This window comes from Aegilops tauschii, chromosome 3, assembly GCF_002575655.3.
Source record: "Aegilops tauschii subsp. strangulata cultivar AL8/78 chromosome 3, Aet v6.0, whole genome shotgun sequence".
Classification (NCBI taxonomy): Eukaryota; Viridiplantae; Streptophyta; class Magnoliopsida; order Poales; family Poaceae; genus Aegilops; species Aegilops tauschii.
Window position 1 is genome coordinate 23,882,568 of NC_053037.3, and position 20,099 is coordinate 23,902,666.

The following is a 20,099-nucleotide window of genomic DNA, read 5'->3' on the forward strand; positions in this document are numbered from 1 at the left end:
TTTGTTTCCAAGAGGCATAGTTACGCCTCCCGGGGAAGTAAATCGGCGCCTCCACAAGAAGCGAAAAAATATATTTTTTCCTTTTTTGAGGGGTACATTTGTGCCTCTTGTGGAAGCAAAAAAATACCTCTTTTTCCTTTTCGAAGTAAATTTGTGCCTCCACAAGAATCAACTATGTGTCTCTCGTGGAAGCAAAAATAATGTTTTTTTTTCTTTCCGAGAGGTACAATTGTGCCTCCCGTGAAAGCAAATATGTGCATCCATGACAAGCAAATATGTGCTATTCGTGGATGCAAAAAAAGTCGAATTGTATTTTCTCCAAGACCTACGGAAATCAGAAAAGAAGGAAAATAAACCATCTAAAACCCAAAACATTGTTAATGAAATCACTGGTAGCTGCTCGGTCGGCTTGGGAGTAGCGATTAATCCGTGAATCGACCTATTAACTGGATTAATTGGTCAACCTTTAATCGGTAGATTAAATAGGAACCTGCCAACATATATCTTATATTTTATGTATTATACCATACTCTCATGCTTTCAGCTATGTAATATACCAAAATATGTTATGATTTGGTCGAACCCTAACTATTGAGGAGTGAGAGGGGGATGGGAGGGGTTACGGGCCAAAAGTTTGGGCTTTCTTTCCCGTAAGTTAATGGGCCAGCGGTGATTAATTGGTCTCACAAGAAAGTTAATCGGTCTGGGAAGTTAACGCGAGGAATTCGTGCTATTCGATTCGGTCATCCTGCGAGTAGCGATTAACTGGCCCATTAACTGATTAATCGGACGAATTCCTGAACACTGTCGAAAACAAGTATAGAAAAAACAAAATCCTAGGGAGCGCCCAGCATGCGACACGTGGCGGCAGCTGAGAGCGCCAGGTAGCGCACTCTCAACCCATCAAAGCGACCCTTTGAAAGATAGTACCCCTTGATTAGTTGATCTCCCATTTCTCGTCGTTTGCAAGACGGTAATAGGCGAGGGGCTATGGTCGGCCAAGTTTGGGTTACTGCGCAATTTGGTTCTAAGAGTTATTATTTTTCCATTTTTTTCATGTGTTTTTTGTATTGGTTTTCATCTGTTTTTCTTGTGGTTTTTAGCTTTCTGTGTTTCTTCAGTGGTTTTCCTTGGGTTTTTTTTGTTTTTTTATTTTTCGGATTTTCTTCTCTTTTCTCGGGTTTTTGTGTCAGTTTTCAATGGTTTTCTGTTAGGTTTTGGTTTTCTATGTTTCTTTACCTTTTATTCTGGTTTTTCTTATTTTTTCTTTACTTTTTATTATGATTTTTATTATGTTTTACAACACATGAACTTTTTTCATACACATTGTACATTTTTTGTATAAATTTGAAACATTAATTTATACATGTTTAATATTTTTCAAATGCATGCTAGCTTTTTTTCAAAAATATGTTTTGATGTCTACTTTTTTGCAAACACGTTGTACACTTTTCCTATACATCTTAAACATTATTTTTATGCATCTTTAATATTTTTAAATGCATGTTTTTGAACAATTTTTTAATAGGTATTAAACATTTTTTAAATACGCATTGATGTATTTAATGATATGAAAGTTACAGGCGATTCATAGGGCTTTTTCTGGGCTGTTAAAGATATATGTATGTGGCTCAATGCCTTATTGCTTGAAAAAATGTTTGCAAACCAAAACAATATGGTAGTCTAGGGATGAAAAACCTGTTTCTCTAAAATAAATGTCTACTGATGAACTTTTCTTTCAAGATTCTACACATTCCTTACCTACATTGGGTGCATTGGTACCACAGACGATACTCCGCCGCCATTGCTGACAAAACCTCCAACCCATCCTTTCTATGGAAAACGATAAACACTTAGTATCCAATCTTACAAAAAATTCCTTTGTTTTCTCCAATAAGGGCCGCTCCACCTTTTTTCTCAAACGACACTTGGATCCTCTCTGACCCCCTTGCCACAGCCTTCCCAAACCTACACTCCCATTCACCAACCCCATTATATTAATCTCGCAAATCATGCATGATGGTCAGCTCTTAACTTGCAGAATTGCCCTACCGTGGTTGTCTCCACCAAGTTGCCTCTTGTTTTGTATTAGTTGCAAGATTTCCAACATAGTGACGTCCTCGATGACAGGCACCCACGAGATGCCTTCTTCCTCCAGGAATATGCATCGTATGTTCTCCTCAGAGCTTGAGTTAGACGAAAACGCCAGCTCATTTCGACATCCCGCGTACGTATCAAGGTACAAATCTTCGGTTGGCTACTCTTCAAGGACCATCTAAATTCCAAGGAGGATCTCTTCCTTAAGAGCATCGTCCTCAACACAATATGTGACTCCCCTATGAGGATGCGCTGCACATTTTCCTCCACTTCCTAGTCGCAATGCAGGTTTGGGGCAAAGATCTGCCAAGTCGTCCTCACCTTTATAGACTGGATTTAGGAGGTTCCTCCTCCCAATGGCCTCAACTCGACATCTGACCCTCAGTCGCACTCTCCATTCTTTGGAAATTTTGGGACACTCGGAATGCCTGATTATTGGCACCCGCTCTATTCTCCTGATGTAATATTTAGGAACATTGTCTCTGTCACCCTCATAACTAGCAAATTTAGGGTTCAGCAACAAAAGGTCGATGCCATGCCATGGCATCAATACCTCTCCTCGGTCCTCGCGCTCTAACGCAAACTTGTAATCTGATCACTTGCGGTCCTTTTGAGTAATGTATTCAGGTGGAGATCCTTCCCCATGGTAACAAAATAACAAAGTATTTAGTCCCAAACAAATTAGGGTAGGCTAGAGTTAAAACCCATAAGATCTCGAAACCAAGTCATGGTTCTGACATGTGGATAGCTAAATTCCACACATCCCTCTCCATGGCTCGTTTATTTTGGGATATTCATGTCCTTCGTTTCTCTCTTTACAGACTCATCTCATGTTAAGTTTGGTTTACCCCAACCTCTCTTAACATTATCAACATGCTTTAACTGGTTGCTATGCACCGATGCTTTTGGGGGTGCGTTGTACATGTTCAAACCATCTCAGATGATGTTGGACAAGATTCTCGTCAATCGATGTTACCCCAACTCTACCATGTATATCATCATATGCACACGATCCTTTCTTGTGTGGCTCCATCCCAACATGTGCATTTCTGCTACACCTAATTGTTGGATATGTTGTCTTTTAGTTGACCAACATTCAACACCATACAACAACGCAGATCGAATCGTTGTCCTATAGAACATACCTTTTAGCTCTTGTAGCACTCTCTTGTCAGAAAGAATGCCAAAAGCTTGACGCCACTCATCTATCCAGCTTTGTTTCGATGATTCACATCTTCATTGGTGTCATCATCCTTTGCAGCATTGACCCAACATATTGAAAGGTGTCCTTCCAATGTACCACATGTCTAGCACTTGCTCCTCCTTGACGCCAGTAGTACTGAAATTGCACTTTATGTGCTTCGTTTTAGTAGTTCTACTAAACCTAAAACATTTTGATTTCAAGGTTTGTCTCTACAACTTAGCTTTCTGTTAACCCCCGTCAGACTATCTTCAACTAGCACCACATCATCAACAAAAATCATACACCATGAGATATCTCCTTGTGATCTCGTCCAGCATCAAAGCAAAAAAGACAAGGGCTCGAAACTGACCCTTGCTGCAGTCATATTTTAATTGGAAACTCATCGTTTCATCATCACTTGTCCGAACAGTCGCAACATTATCATACATATCTTGATGAGGGTAAACACATTTGACATTGTACAGACAAATTTCATGGTTTTGCAAACGTACTTACAGAGACATCAATGTTGGAACCAGAAAACCCCCATCCGACAACCCAAGACCTCAAAATCGCTTGAAATCTCCAATGTTTTCCAGCCATTTGTTTTGCACTTGTATTCCTATCACATTTATGTGTTATTTTTATCTAATCCTAATCCGCACAAGGCAGATTTCACTTGTCAAGTCGAACTTACATGCTGCAGGTCTCATTGCACCAAATGAAGGAAAAAAGAAGAAAATTTAGTTAGAACAAAAACAAAAATATAGGATCTAATAAACACTACAAAAAGAAAAGAAAAGAAAATGAATCTAAAATAGATACCAGAAAATTTTAGAACTATACAAGCTGCACCACAAGGACTACCCAGCTCAATAATCATCATTATTCCTTAATACACTTGCATTAAATTCCAAGCATGACAGTGTAAAAATGAAATAGAGTTGACAACAGAGGCACAATGATAGCCCGGCATAACAAGGCTGCCGTCGTCGGGCTACCAGAGTGTACAGATCTGTGAATCTAAGTCCCAAGCGCAACAAATCAAAGTTGTAAACAATATACATTTCTGTGGTGCGGCTGTGCATGGGTCGAGAGCGTTCTCACGGCGGCATACCACTCAACCCTCCTCACCGAACTCCTTGGTGAACTTCTCGTGCACTTCCAGGTCCTTCTTGCCAACGGTTGGTCTCTGCCTCGCAAGGACCTTCTCGAAATCATTCTTCGAGATCGGGGGTGGAAGAATCTGCAGCCAAGCAATACGCATTAGTAATTCAAAAAATTCAGTTCAACAGAGGCCTTTTGGAAGAAACAAATGATATCTATCCTACCTGTGAGGCAAGGCCTTTGGATGCAAGCTCCTGCATCGTGGTCTGCACAGCACCTGGTTGCTTCGATCCACAGGGCATCCACATGTCACCATCTGTCTTGAAGAAGTACATAGCATCCTGTGTTTTGCGCACAGGCTCGAACAACACATCTTTCACCTGTTAAGAAGAAGAAGAATCAGACGCATATCACAATGTACAGACACATGTGGGTTGTGCAAAAATTACTTACACAGACAGCAACATCGGAACCAGAGAACCCTTCTGTACGACGACCCAAGACCTCAAAATCACTTTCCGATAAGCTGTGCGGCGTATCCCCAAGATGTACCTGAATGAATTGAAGTTGCCAGCTTTAAGCAAAGGATCATGACAACTTTGCCAAACAGAACTTTTTTATGCAATGCTGCAGAGACATTTCTGAAGTACCTTAAACATATGCTGCCTAGCTTTCGCGTCAGGTAGAGGAATGTAAATACGCTTGTCAAACCGTCGCCGCACAGCCTGAAGTAATAATGAATACAAGTAAAGTGCCAAACAGTACAAGAAATATCAAGAAAATCTTTATAAAGCATAAATAGCACAGCACTGCATTTGACAAGCTTCCATATACCTGGTCCAGAGCATATGGCGTATTTGTCGCAGCAAGAACAAGAACTTTATCATCATTATGGCCAACACCCTGGGCAGTTACAGGAAAACAAAGCAACTGTATTAGCGAAAACTGTTATGGGGAGGAATTAGTACAACTACTCTGTTTTGTGAGATATCCAGTGTTATGCAATAGCTGGTACACTATTACCCACAGATGTGTGCTAAGGAATCTGTGAGGCCAATGACTTGACCAAAATTAAATTAAATAATGCCCTTAACCTTTTACTTAGCATGCAACAATAGTGGCAAAGTTTAAAAAGATACTAGGCTCACTATGAATTCCATGCTCTGGACACAGAATTCGTCTTGCTATCACTTCTCCATGTCGGAATTATTTGAATCATTATACAATCCTAAGTATAGAATTCCAACTAAGCATGTCACCATATTCTACAGCAGAACACATATTCAAAAACAGTTCACAACATTATAGACTGCAAAAACTCACCTGCATCTGTACAAGAAGTTCTGTTTTTATTCTCCTAGATGCTTCACTTTCATTGCCTTCCCCACGTGTACCGCATAAAGAATCAATTTCATCAATGAAGATGATTGAAGGGGCATTTTCACGAGCCATTTGGAAAAGATTAGCAACCAGTTTCTCACTCTCTCCCATCCATTTTGAAACAAGATCGGATGAAGATATACTGCAGGCAAATTGAACCCATAAATATAGGATAACCTCAAAAATATTGTATTAGCAGTACAAAGGAAATGGAAACTAGTAGGATATGAAGATTAGCAAAATACATGAGCACATCAAGGTCAAAAGAAAGAACATGCCAGCTTGTTCAGACATAATTACATACTATTGTAAAACCTGCAATGTGCTCAGCCCACATATTCACCAAATGTATATGTGTTTTCTTGGTCTGGCTGAACACAGCTCATCAGGTAATGTTTACGAAGACCTCAAATCTGAAGTTGATATTTTACTATTCAAACTGACTGCAAAATTATTTATTCGATATTTCGATGCATAGTTGATTTGACCCATCAATTATTATAGGACTATATCTCTTGTTCTCGCAAATTTCATTTCAGTGCGCATAAACAAATGGAAGTATAATACACTGATATCCTTTGGTATGTTAATATGCTAATACCATGGCTACTGCGTCATTTTCTAGACAAATTGCATGTAGACATCAAAAGTTCCCAACTTCAGCCTATGGGTTAAACATATACTCTACGGCACATGAAAAGCAACACTTAAACCAAGTGTAACTTGTTAAAGCTGCTATCTTAGGACACACCTTACAGTAGAGAACATTGCTAGTTTTGCAAAAAGATATTTTTAGCAAAAACGCTCTTGCCTGCATCAAATACAATTTTCGTGAACAAGGCATCTTCCTTCCATTTTCGTGGATAGGCTGGTGTAGATACATGAATACCTTAACTCATTACCCAGACATGTGTACTAAAAACATACATGTTCTCTTGTCAATATTATCAACCATGCGCAAATAAAACACCACTAGAAATTCAAAATTCACAGCGGTACCAAAAAAGTGAAAACACTAGTTGCTGCAGATGATGAACTACTACAAAGAGGCATTTGGAAACCTGAATGATGCCCCAAAAACGAATTGCAGGTGTGTGTGTGTGTGTCCTTGTTGGCATATACCACTTTATATTGTGAGTGAAGGGAGATTTTCTTACATTACGGCCAGACCTGGCCAGATGGGCCGGCCCGGCACGGCACGGCACAGTCCAACCAGGCACGCTAACTACACAGCGTGCTGGACTCCCTGGCCCAGGCACGGCACAGTAAGGAAATGGGTCGGCCCATCAGCACGTCTGATTTTGGCTATTTTGAGCCTATTTCAGCTGTTTTTAGGCTAATATATGTAAAAAAATCTGTACAAATAAAAAATTAAATGGGCCGTGCCATGCCGGCACTCGTGCCCAGCATCGCGGCCTAGGCACGGCCCTAGGCGGGCCACGTGCTGGCACGGCCCGTTTATAGACGTGCCGGGCCAGGCACGCGGACTATCAGGCCGGCACACTAAGACCGGCCCATTTGGCCATTTTTTATTACGGCATAGTCAATTATCAACACATGGAAAGTAAGAGATAGTGCATGGTACTCGATGAAGAGAGAGAGAGAGAGCAACTAGCAATTGTGTCATCATCATAAAAGAGAAGTCGAATGTAGAAAAAGAAAAAAAATCCATTCCAATGCATACTATGCTCTCGTGCAGGAGTATATAACACAAGCTGGTTGAACTAGAACAATCATAAGTGTACCAGCTCTATAATTATTTGGGACAGAACAGTAAATAATTTTGAAAATTTTAGTAGCTTATTGATTGTCTATACTAATTGAGTAATCACTTATCTACTGTTTCAATCACATAGGATTTGTTTTTGTTAACTATTACACCACAGAATAATATCCTGCAAATTGAAATTTTGCAATAAATCTAGGTAGCATAAACAATAGGCAACTGATTCTGTTAGTTAGTTAACTTGGCACGTACTCTCTAAATCAACAGATAACTGATTAGACAGAGGTAAAAGACATCAGACCAAAAATCATTCAAGGATGAAATCAGTGAGAATAAATGATACTGTGTAGGTGAAAATATACTATAACTACCTGAAGAAAGTCGAATCAGCCTCGGTTGCAACGGCTTTAGCCAAATATGACTTTCCTGTTCCTGGTGGACCGTACAGAAGAAAAGCCCTCCATGGCCTCCTTTTGCCTAAAGAAAAGCAAAATCCATCAGTTGCATATATCAGAAGTTACCTAAAGAAAAGCACCCTCCAGTATATGATAGCTAACTAGTTAAGGACAGAAATTGGTCTGATATACTTTTAATTCATCAGTTACATTTTTATTTCATTTTGACCACCTGATTGATTCTGATATACTTTTAATTGAAAGGGTTTTCCCTATCTTCCAAAATTGGTCTTTCTTAGCTGTACTATATAAGAAACCAAAGTCTATATAACTCTATGGTTCAGATGGTGTTTTTTATTCCCCTTGGTTTGATAATCATCTTTTAATTCACACTGCCACCATTATTCAAAAGAATTGGCTCTACTCCTTACTGTTATCTGGTACAAGAACAAGGTAATTATAAGTTTAGTACGGTTCTTTCCCAGGATTGAAGAGTCAAAATAGTTACTGAACGCTACACCGGCTATGGTTATTCGATACAAATCGATCTAGTACGCGCTCATGGTGGTTCAAAGGGTATGCTTATTTACAGACAAAAACCAGCTTGTGTGGCGTACTTTGAACCTGTACTCCGGAACCCTTATAATCCATGCTCACCCAATCAGATTCAATCTAGATCAAGATGCATAGGGCTCTAAACCAACTAAGTTTGTTGAGCACAAATCGATCTAGTATTCGCACTCAAGGTGGTTCAAAACTTTGCTTATCCACATACAAAAACCAGCATGCGTTGCCTACTTTCGACCCAATCAGATTCAATCGAGATGAAGATGCACAGGGCCTATGTATAAGATCCGCAAGGGCTGCAATCGCCTCATCCTTGGCAACAAATAATTAGGTAGAATTACTGCAGAGGCTCACCTGTGAAGAACTGGGGGAACTTGACGGGCAATATGACGGCCTCCTGCAGCGCCTGCTTGGCGCTCTCGAGCCCGGCGACGTCGTTCCACTTGATGTTGGGCTTCTCGGTGATGATGGCCGAGTTGAGGCCGGCCCTCAGCTTGGACTGCTCCGAGTCGTCCCCGCCGGCGCCGTCGCCTCCGCCGTCCTTCCCCTTGGTCTTGGGCCGGGTGGCGACGGCGGCGTCGCCGCCGTTGGGCGCGCCGGGGGGGCCGCCGCCGCCCTCGTCGAGGACGGCCCGGATCTCCTCGGCGCGGCGGAGGTACTCGGTGAACTTGGCGGTGATGGCCTCCTTGATCTTGGGGTTCTTCTCGTACTTGAGGTGGGTCTTGAAGTACTCGAGCGCGTTCATGTAGAGCGGGAACGCCTTGACGTAGTTGCCGGCATTGTCCTCCTGGACGGCCTGCTTCACGTACTCGATCGCCTGCTCCTTGAAGTTGCTGTACATCGGGGGAGAGCTGGAAAGGCGCCGCCTTTGCGGCGGATTCCGGCGGATCGGCGCGGGGGGCAGGCCGGGGGAGCGCGGGGGCGGCGGATTCGGCGGGGGGAGGGGCGGGGCGGGGCGGCGGCGGCGGTTGCTTGGCCCTGGGGTTTGACGAAGGAGGTGGGAAGATGAGGAGAAAGAGGAACGGAGACGAGACGCGGTGCGGTGCGGTGGGGAAAAGGAGACGAAGACAACCGGGGAAGCGTGTTTTCTCTTTTCCTTTTTTTATTTGCTTGATTTTTTTAATGTGTTTTCTACTAGTAATTGCGATGAGAAATGGATTCGGTTACTCACTTCGGAGCGACTTCAATTGTACCTGTGTTGTAACAAAATTGAAATTATTTTTTCCTCTCTTCTGAGAGAGCTTAGTTTTTCTCTAAACACAACAAACGCATACGTTCATACATACACACATACATTTATCCCTATAAATGCTTAAAAACATGAATGGACGCACACACACCCTATCTTATGAGCACCTACAAGTTATTGAGCCGGCACAACATAGTCTAGTTGATAATCTTACCGAGACAGCCTCATGTATAATCAAAAAATATAAAAGGTGAACATGTTTCCACGTGCAGTAAATCTGAAAATAATACTAGGAACATCCAACAAGAGAAACACACAAACCCTTTGGCTAGGGTTTCTTGTGCCTCCCGCCGGTGCCGTCGTCGGTCTACCTCGTCTCCGTGGTCTTAGAGCCATGGAGGCGTGGTGGATCACAGTCCATGCCGGCGGGAGGACTATGTTTTTTCATGCTCTTTTGAGATTTTTTAGGGTTTGTGTCCTACTCAAAGAGGCGAGGCGGCGGAGGTTCTCTGGAAATGGAATAAGGTTCTCCCCGTTTCGATGGTGTTTCTAGCGTCGTACGGGGACGTGTGGAGGTCTGTCTCCGGCGAATCTCGTGGGATTTTGTCAGCGTTTGTCTTCGGTGGATCCATGTGGATCTCGTCTCGTTCGTATGTGTCCGTGTGTCTACAGGTTGGATCCTTCTGATCTACACTTCTCTCCGTCGGCGGTGGTTGTTGTTCTGGTGCGCTGGTCCTATGGGGCCTTAGCACGACGACTTCCCGACTGTTTACTACAACAAGATTTGCCCGGCTCAGGTGAGGGAGGGGCGAAGACGGCGGCACGCCTTCGGCTCGCTCCAGTGCTAGAAGTCGTCGCTAAGTGGTCTACGGACCTAGACGTATTTTTTACTTCTTGTATTCTTTATACTACATTGACAGTTGATGAATAAATCAGAAGTTATAAAAAAATACTAAACTTGGATTCTACTCACCTGTGATATTTCATGAAGTATTGGCATCCGTGTATTCTCAGTGAAGAAAAATATAATTTGGACATTACTATTCATCAAACAGTGTTTTAAATATAGCTTTGAGTCTTTTTCATATATTTTTTCCCAGAATACCACGGATTTTATTTTCACGTGAACTTCATAAATGAGTATATCAATCGACTATGTATATTACAGAAAGAAATCTTTTGATTTTTTTTCTAGTACTCCCTTCGATCCAAATTAATTGACTTAATTGAGTTGTATTAAAGGAGCATCGATAAGTTTGGATCGTGGTGCGCATCATATCCCTTCCCTCTGGCTCTCGCGCAAACTCTTTTCTAGGGTTTCTCTGCCTCTCGTCGGTGCCGCCGCCGGTCCGCCTCGCCTCCTATGGTCCTTGGATCATGGAGGGGTGGTGGTTCCCGGTCCTTGCCGACGGGAGGGCTCTGTTTTTAGGTGCTTTTCTGAGTTTTGTTAGGATTTGTGTCATGCTCAAGAACACGAGGTGGCGGTGACTTCTTGAATATGGAATAAGGTCCTCTCTGCCTAGCCTCCGTCTCGGTGATGTTTCAAGCGTCGCCGGAAGACGTGTGGAGGTGATTCGGTCGGCATTTGTCTTCGGTTGATCCGACTGGATCTGGTCTTCGTTCTTCTACATATGTGTGTCTGCAGGTTGGATCCTTCCGATCTATATTTCTGTTCGTCGGCGGCAGTTGTTGTGACGCCCGGATAATTAAGCTACATAAATTCTCTGCTAATGGTGCCACGTCACCACAGTTACTGTTGCTAATCTCGCGTTAGTTCGAAACCGATTCAAATTCAAATTCAAAATCAAAATCAAATCAAACGATAAAAGTTTTCAAACTTTAAAACTAAAATGTTTGGGTTGTGCCAGATAATGCATAGGTGATTATGGTGGTGAAACCAAACTTTTATGAAATGCTTAACTCCACAAAAATAATTTAAATAGTAGCAAACCTAATTATTTAAATGCCTTTATTAATTAATAAAGTATCAAACTAAATTATTTGGGGACTAGACTTTTTGTGACAGTGGACTAAACTGAAATACTAAATTAGATGCCAAGTATATTTTTTACAAAAACTAAAACAATAGAAAACAAAGATAAAACAGAATAAAATAAAGAAAATAAAACAAAACAAGAAATAATAATAAAAGAAAGGCCGAAACCCCCCTCTCCCTGGGCCTCTCGGCCCAACCGGCAGCCAGCCGGCCCACCCCGTTGCCCCTGGCCTATATGGCCTATTTCCCCACACCCGACCGAAACCCTAACTGCTACCCCCACTCCCCTCGATCCCCCACTCCCCTCGCTCCCCTCCCCTGTCTGGATCAGGGCAACCGCACCCCCGACCCCGTCAACCCCGATGCCGCGCGCCACCTCGCCAGCGCCCCGGTGACCACTGCCGTCGCCGGACCTTCCGTGCCTCTCCCTTGCGGGATCGGCCCGCTCGTCACGCCGCCCGCATCGCCCATCGCCCCTGGACAACGCCACCACCACCACGACGACGTCGACCGCCGGAGCACCACCAGCCACATCGCCGGAGCTGTCCCGCCGTCCTCTCCGTTGCCGGTGCCGCCTCGCCGGACCTCCCCGACTCCTCCTCGAGCCCGCTTTGCTCAACTACAGGGCTCGGTGAGCCCCGTCCTCCCCTCCACCTCTTTCCTCGTTCGGTCACCGCGACCAGTATCGCCGCCCGCGCGCCCACGCGCTGGCCTCGCTGGCCTCGCCTACTGTCGCCACCCACGCCGCTCCCCCGCTGTCGCCGCCCGCGTTCTGCCTCGGCTCCTCGTCGCCCGCTAGCGTCCAGTCGCGCTTGCCCCCTGCTCGCCATACCCTTGCCCCGCGAGCGCCCGTTGACGCTGGCGCATGCCCGTCGCTTGCCCCACCTTCCCCTGCACGCGCCCGCCTCGCCTCATAGCCGAGCCGCGGCCTGGCCGAGTGCCAGCGCCCCGCGCATGACCGCGCCCCCTGCTCCCCTTGTCCCGCTCCGCCGCGGCCTCCCGCTGCCGCACACCGCCCGGTTAGCGCTGCTGTGCCGCTCCCCACGCCAGGCCCGCGCCTTCCCTGGCCGACGCCGTGGCCATCGGCCTCCCCCTGCTCCGGCGCCGCGCCGGATTTGCCCGCCCCTGGGCGTGCGCCCATTCGGGCTGGCGCCCGTCGCCTGCACGCCCGACCCGCTAGGCCTATGGGCCTTTGACATGTGGGGCCCATGCCCAGAACGTTTTAAACAAAAAAGAATTAAAAATAATAATAAATAAATAAAATATCAATTAATTAATTAACTTAATTAATTCTATTTAAATTAACTAATTAAGATTAATTAACCTAATTAACTACTGTTAATTAGTTAAGCAGTCCCTAACAGGTGGGACCCACCTGTCAGGTTGACCAGGTCAACGGTCAACGTTGACTGCTGACGTCATGTTGACATCATGCTGACGTCATAATTACCTTTTTCTAATTAAATTAGTTCTGTTAATTCTAGAAAAAGATAAAATCCTTTTTAAATTAATATAAAATGAACCGTAGCTCGGATGGAAAAACTTTGTACATGAAAGTTGCTCAGAACGACGAGACGAATCCGGATACGCAGCCCGTTCGTCCGCCACACATACCTAGCATAGCAAACACGCAACTTTCCCCCTCCGATTCACCTGTCCGAAAACGCGAAACACCGGGGATACTTTCCCGGATGTTTCCCCCCTTCGCCGGTATCGCCTCCTACCGCGTTAGGGCACGCCTAGCACTGTTTGTTGTCCTGTCATGCATCGTTATGCATCTGTTTGCATTGTATTCATTGTTTCTTCCCCCTCTTCTCTCCGTTAGACTACGAGACTGACGCCGCTGCTGGTGCCCCGATCGACTACGTTGTTGACGACCCCTACTTGCCAGAGCAACCAGGCAAGCCCCCCCCTCTTGATCACCAGATATCGCCAATTCCTTCTCTATACCGCTTGCATTAGAGTAGTGTAGCATGTTACTACTTTCGGTTAATCCTATTCTGATGCATAGCTTGTCATTGTTGCTACAGTTGTTACCCTTACCTGCTATCCTACTGCTTAGTATAGGATGCTAGTGTTCCATCAGTGGCCCTACACTCTTGTCCGTCTGTCATGCTATACTACTGGGCCGTGATCACTCGGGAGGTGATCACGGGCATATGCTATATACTTGATACTGTTTCATTACTTATGATACTGTTCGGAGATGGGGGCTGAAGGGGCAGGTGGCTCCATCCCGGTAGAGGTGGGCCTAGGTTCCCGACGGCCCCCGACTGTTACTTTGTGGCGGAGCGATAGGGAAGGTTGAGACCACCTAGGAGAGAGGTGGGCCTGGCCCTGGTCGGCGTCCGCGGTTACTTCAAAATAACACGCTTAACGAGTTCTTGGTATTTGATCTGAGTCTGGCCATTTGGTCTATACGCACGAACCAACTACGTGGGAACAGTTATGGGCACTCGGCGTCGTGGTATCAGCCGAAGCCTTCGTGACGTTAGCGACTGAGCGACGCGCGCCGGATTGGACTGGAACGCCTGCTAGGCTAGGTCTGCTTCCGGCCGCGTTCGCAACGTGCAGGTGTGCAATGGGCGATGGGTCCAGACCCCTGCGCCATAGGATTTAGACCGGCGTGCTGACCTCTTTGTTGTGCCTAGGTGGGGCTGCGACGTGTTGATCTTCTGCGGCCGGGCATGACCCAGAAAAGTGTGTCCGGCCAAATGGGATCGAGCGTGTTGGGTTATGTGGTGCACCCTTGCAGGGAAGTTTATCTATTCGAATAGCCGTGATCTTCGGTAACAGGACGACTTGGAGTTGTACCTTGACCTTATGACAACTAGAACCGGATACTTAATAAAACACACCCTTCCAAGTGCTAGATACAACCCGGTGATCGCTCTCTAACGGGGCGACGAGGAGGGGATCGCCGGGTAGGATTATGCTATGCGATGCTACTTGGTGAACTTACCATCTACTCTCTCCTACATGCTGCAAGATGGAGGTGGCCAGAAGCGTAGTCTTGGACAGGATTAGCTATCCCCCTTTTATTCTGGCATTCCGCAGTTCAGTCAACCGATATGGCCCTTTACACATATACTCATGCATATGTAGTGTAGATCCTTGCTTGCGAGTACTTTGGATGAGTACTCATGGTTGCTTTTCTCCCTCTTTTCCCCCTTTCCATTCTACCTGGTTGTCGCAACCAGATGCTGGAGCCCAGGAGCCAGAAGCCACCGTCGACGACGACTCTTACTATACCGGAGGTGCCTACTACTACGTGCAGGCCGCTGACGACGACCAGGAGTAGTTTAGGAGGATCCCAGGCAGGAGGCCTGCGCCTCTTTCGATCTGTATCCCAGTTTGTGCTAGCCTTCTTAAGGCAAACTTGTTTAACTTATGTCTGTACTCAGATATTGTTGCTTCCGCTGACTCATCTATGATCGAGCGATTGTATTCGAGCCCTCGAGGCCCCTGGCTTGTATCATGATGCTTGTATGACTTATTTTATTTTTAGAGTTGTGTTGTGATATCTTCCCGTGAGTCCCTGATCTTGATTGTACACGTTTGCGTGTATGATTAGTGTACGATTGAATCGGGGGCGTCACAAGTTGGTATCAGAGACAACTGCTTGTAGGAATCCCCTTTCCAACTCCTTGGCCGAAGTCGAGTCTAGTCATTGAAAAAGTTTTTACTAACATGGCTGTGCGGCTTACGGGCCCACGTCGCCATTGGGTGGTATTAGGATCTTTTATTCCTCGATCTATACTCTGGGACTCTGATCTCTCTTCTATTCGGGTTAAATGATTTTACTAACGCCGACTCTAGGTTCTCGTAACTACTTCCACCCGGAGAGCCCCTTACTCCAGATGATTACTTGGTCCACCGAAGGATTTCGAAGATACTCTCCGATGTTCTCTCGAGACTTTGTGCCTGCTGCTTTTGCAATTCCCTACCACCGAAACATCCCTATGGATAAATACTTACACCTGTCGTTCTTACTTTTATTCCCAGTTGATCTTGTTATTCCAAGATACCCCGAAATTCTCTCTAATGTTCCGAGAATACTTTGTGCCTACTGCCTTGCAGTTCTTGCCACATGAATATCCCTATGGATAATTTCTCGCACTCACCGAGTATCCACTCATCCCCAGTTGATTCATGTATGTCACCAATCTTCGAAATACCATTCAATCTTCCGAAAATCCTCAGGAGCCTATTGCTCTTGAAATTCTTACTTGCTTGCATTATGGTTAACCCCATAAGTCTAGTAATCTTATTGGCATCCTTTGTCATTATCATTTTGAGTCTGTTGATTCAATAAGTTGCGAATGTTCACCATCATCAGTCGAATCCTAGGATTATCCTTCCGGCTCAGACGTCATTTGGATATGAGCTGGTTCTTGACCAATCAATGCCTTGATCGGTTGTGCTTCTAAGTCTATTGAACTTATTCATTTTCGATCAGAACAATTGCTTCTGATCCCTTGATCTGGAAATCTTAATTCCTTTGCCTTTGAGCTTTGATGTAGTCAGTTGTTTCTATAATTAAATACCTTTGCATTGTTTCTTCCATTGATGGTGTGCAAATGCTCACATCAACTCCGTTATGGACCGTCAGATCCTTTGTTGAATTTTCATCCGACAGTGTCCTTTGTACACAAAAACCTCGAGAAGTTCTTTCCCTGATACATAATGCCATTGCTAAATCCTATTCTTTGATATGGCCAACGATGCTCTGCTTTCGAGCTTGAGTTATTTACTTCTGAACTTTGTAGTATATGTTTCTAAGATGCCCCGATGGGTTGAGCCTATACCTTCCCTAAAACCGTATGCACCCGAAAGTTTACACAAGTCATACCATTCTGGTGTTTTACCAGATATTTTTCTGCTCTACAACTTCTTCAAAGACGAGAAGTAAATGATAGGTTAGGCATTGAAGAAGTGGGAGTCGACCTTGAACTTTGTGTTCATGCCCATGGACCTGATGTGGAACTTATCATGAAAGCTTCTTGTAATAATAATTTTTCCCTTGTTTTAAAATTATCTTGTATTTTGTTTTGGTCCTTTGCAATCGTGGTTTTGACCATGATTGTTCTTCTTTGATCCCATTTCGCGGACAAGTTTAAGCACTTGTCTTCTACGGAGCAATACCCCAGTCCAACCTCTACTTTGATCTGTTGTCAAGTATTACCCCCTGGTATCTCGAGATTATCAGGAGCAACATAACTTCTTATGAGTTCTTCATCAACTAATATTCTTGCCGATTCCATTTTTCCAACGGGTTCTGAGTTGTTAGAACCCCTCAAGGACACCGACAACTGAATCGAGTCCGCACTGCGATTCAACATCTCTTGGTAACCTTCATTACTTACGAGTTTGAACTCGATCACCTCATTCCTAGCCTACTCGGCTACATCATTATCGTGCTAATTTTAACTGTGCTACATGGTCCTTAATCACGGAGCACAACCTTCGACGGTGAGCTAATCTTACGTCGATCTTCCTCGTCATATCATTCCTCCTTGAACAGCAAACTTGATTTCGAGTTTGTGTCATACCCAGGGTTCCAATAACCTTTCGCTTCATCATTCCTTTGACTTGATGTCATCGCCGATCGATTACATCTTCATGGAATCTCTCGACAAATATGTCGTGATCATCATGAGCATTCTGAGTCCTTCCAGAATATCAATTGAATTCATGATGAGAAAGACCATCCTTTCCCTCGATGATTTGTGTTATCATCGGCCACTTTACTGCCTTCCCTCCAACACAAACTTGTTCGTGTTTCGTGTTATACCTTAGGATCCTTCCTATCCAGCATTTGTTCTTTACCTTGGAGTATTACCATCTTTTATGTCAAGAATGTCGTGAGAATTTCACCACCTCTTAAGAATTCTTGATATAGTAATACTTCTCGCCATCTCCGTTCATATTTTGGTCCCCGTGTTGTTTCTAACCGGGATACCAGCCATTTAACTATGATGTGTGAAGTCAAAACTTCTAGCAACCCTATTGCTTGTAAGTTCATGAACGTTAGTTACATTCTTTGTGTATTGGATATCGTATCACCCTTCTAACATTGATCTTGCTACCAAAGCCCATATTTCGGGTGCACCTTTCAATCAATGTTTGATTGTGTATGTTTTCCTCGAGCATACATCATTATATCATTTGATCTGACGAATGTTATCTCCTTGTTCACATAATTGTGGAAATCCATCTTTTGGAAATCTCGATGAATTGTCCTTAGCCCATCAGCCACCTCCTTGTCCTCTCCTTGGGTTAATGATGAACTCTTGTTAACGGAAATCACTTCATAGTTCATTTCCTGAGAATCTTACAGTGTCATCCCGTCAATTTGTCTGGCACCTTTTCTTCTCAGGCATCCTGAGTCTGAGGTTTCCTAACACCGATCATATCTGAATCTCGGTCAGCTATGATGGTTGGAGCATATTTTCGAGAGTTATAACATTGGTCTTTATATGACCCAGTAAGGTGATGTCATGCCTAGCACACTTGACCGGAGGACCTATTGTTATAGTTCTTCCTTTCAGCAAGGTTATCCATTCTTCCATGAGGAATTGTAAAACTTATTCTACAAGTTGTTCCTGATGGATCCTTTGTATCCAAAGTCTGACCTTTGCTTGAAGACCATGCCAATGCTATCTCGAAGCATGTCTGTGGTACTCCGATTTTTTTTACAAGAACATTTGAAGCCCAATGCTAAATGATTCTTGCTCAATTATCCAAACACCGTTGTATGGGTAATGTCATGAAATTTCTCTCCCCTGCCTAAAGAGTTTTCTACATTATATCCTGTCATGGATATCATGCTCAGCTTGTCCTTGGGAAGGATATACCCTTGAAATATGTGTTTAAACACATTTTCCTTTCCATTGTTCTGTTTAATCTGATGATCACCCTTTTCCTTTCCATTATTTTATTTAATCTTTCTTGTGATCTATATGATCTAAGCAGTAATAATTCACTGCTTATGTAAACACCTCGGTGTACTACTCTGTCAATAAGACCCTGTTACTATTGTTGATGACATTCCGGTAGCCACCGATGGACGAGAACCTTGCCTATTGGTCCGCCTCGTTCAACGAGCAGGAAAATGGTTCTCTTCGTCCCTCGCCCTTGGTACCAACGTTGTTGCCAACATAGCTGGCAGGCTACCCTCTGACAAGCCTTGCTATCATGACCGTGCAACATGTCAGCCCCCTTTCTAATTTTAACCCACATTGTGGGCCCATAACCCACAGTTCCACAGGATCGAAACCTGACTCTCCTGTACATCCCTGTTCGAAGTTATCCCTTGCGCTTCGTTTCGTATGTAATTTGCGAGCCACCTTCCTAGCGATCAATTCTAGTATCGGACACAATACTTATTCCCGTTGCTCTGAACCCCTTTCACACTCTGTTTCAGGCAATGAACGATTGCCTATCCGCTCGAAACTTCTTATTGCACTGTCCTACTTTGCTCTCGATGTGTTTCATTTGTTCAACTCGAGAGATACTCATATGTTCATTCGTGGGATAACCCCCGGTGATTACCCCTGGTAGCGTGCTATCGTTGTCAAGCTGCCCCTTTCCTATTCGTAAGTACGATGGAGATCCTTAAGAAAGGATGTCGGCTTCATCATGATGACCTGAAGCAGAGAAGTGAAGACATCAACATAGTGGATAGACCTCTTTGAGAAGCTCAACCAAGACGAGAAGATCCGTTAGAATATCGTAACCAGACCTTTCCCCCTTACTCCCCTTCTTAAAATCTCGGGACCAGATTTCTTGTAGTGGAGGAGAATTGTGACGCCCGGATAATTAAGCTACAGTAATTCTCTGCTAATGGTGCCACGTCACCACGGTTACTGTTGCTAATCTCGCGTTAGTTCGAAACCGATTCAAATTCAAATTCAAAATCAAAATCAAATCAAACGGTAAAAGTTTTCAAACTTTAAAACTAAAATGTTTGGGTTGTGCCAGATAATGCATAGGTGATTATGGTGGTGAAACCAAACTTTTATGAAATGCTTAACTGCACTAAAATAATTTAAATAGTAGCAAACCTAATTATTTAAATGCCTTTACTAATTAATAAAGTATCAAACTAAATTATTTGGGGGCTAGACTTTTTGTGACAATGGACTAAACTGAAATACTAAATTAGATGCCAAGTATATATTTTACAAAAAACTAAAACAATAGGAAACTAAGATAAAACAGAATAAAATAAAGAAAATAAAACAAACAAGAAATAATAATAAAAGAAAGGCTGAAACCCTCCTCTCCCTGGGCCTCTCGGCCCAACCGGCAGCCAGCCGGCCCACCCCGTTGCCCCTGGCCTATATGGCCTATTTCCCCACACCCGACCGAAACCCTAACTGCTACCCCCACTCCCCTCGATCCCACACTCCCCTCGCTCCCCTCCCCCGTCTGGATCGGGGCAACCGCACCCCCGA

At 44.1% G+C, this 20,099-nt stretch overlaps 1 protein-coding gene across 1 annotated transcript; it reads right to left on the minus strand.

The window, feature by feature from the left end:
* Window positions 1–4,112: 4,112 nt before the first annotated feature.
* On the minus strand, window positions 4,113–9,539 carry LOC109756149 (protein SUPPRESSOR OF K(+) TRANSPORT GROWTH DEFECT 1). The gene is made up of 8 exons (XM_020315023.4): window positions 8,810–9,539; window positions 7,865–7,970; window positions 5,711–5,909; window positions 5,222–5,290; window positions 5,038–5,112; window positions 4,841–4,939; window positions 4,612–4,767; window positions 4,113–4,526 (listed from the first exon to the last, which is right to left on the minus strand). Exons 1-8 carry the CDS (start codon window positions 9,294–9,296, stop codon window positions 4,401–4,403), a joined length of 1,317 nt encoding a protein of 438 aa, XP_020170612.1. The 5' UTR covers window positions 9,297–9,539; the 3' UTR covers window positions 4,113–4,400.
* Window positions 9,540–20,099: the final 10,560 nt, after the last annotated feature.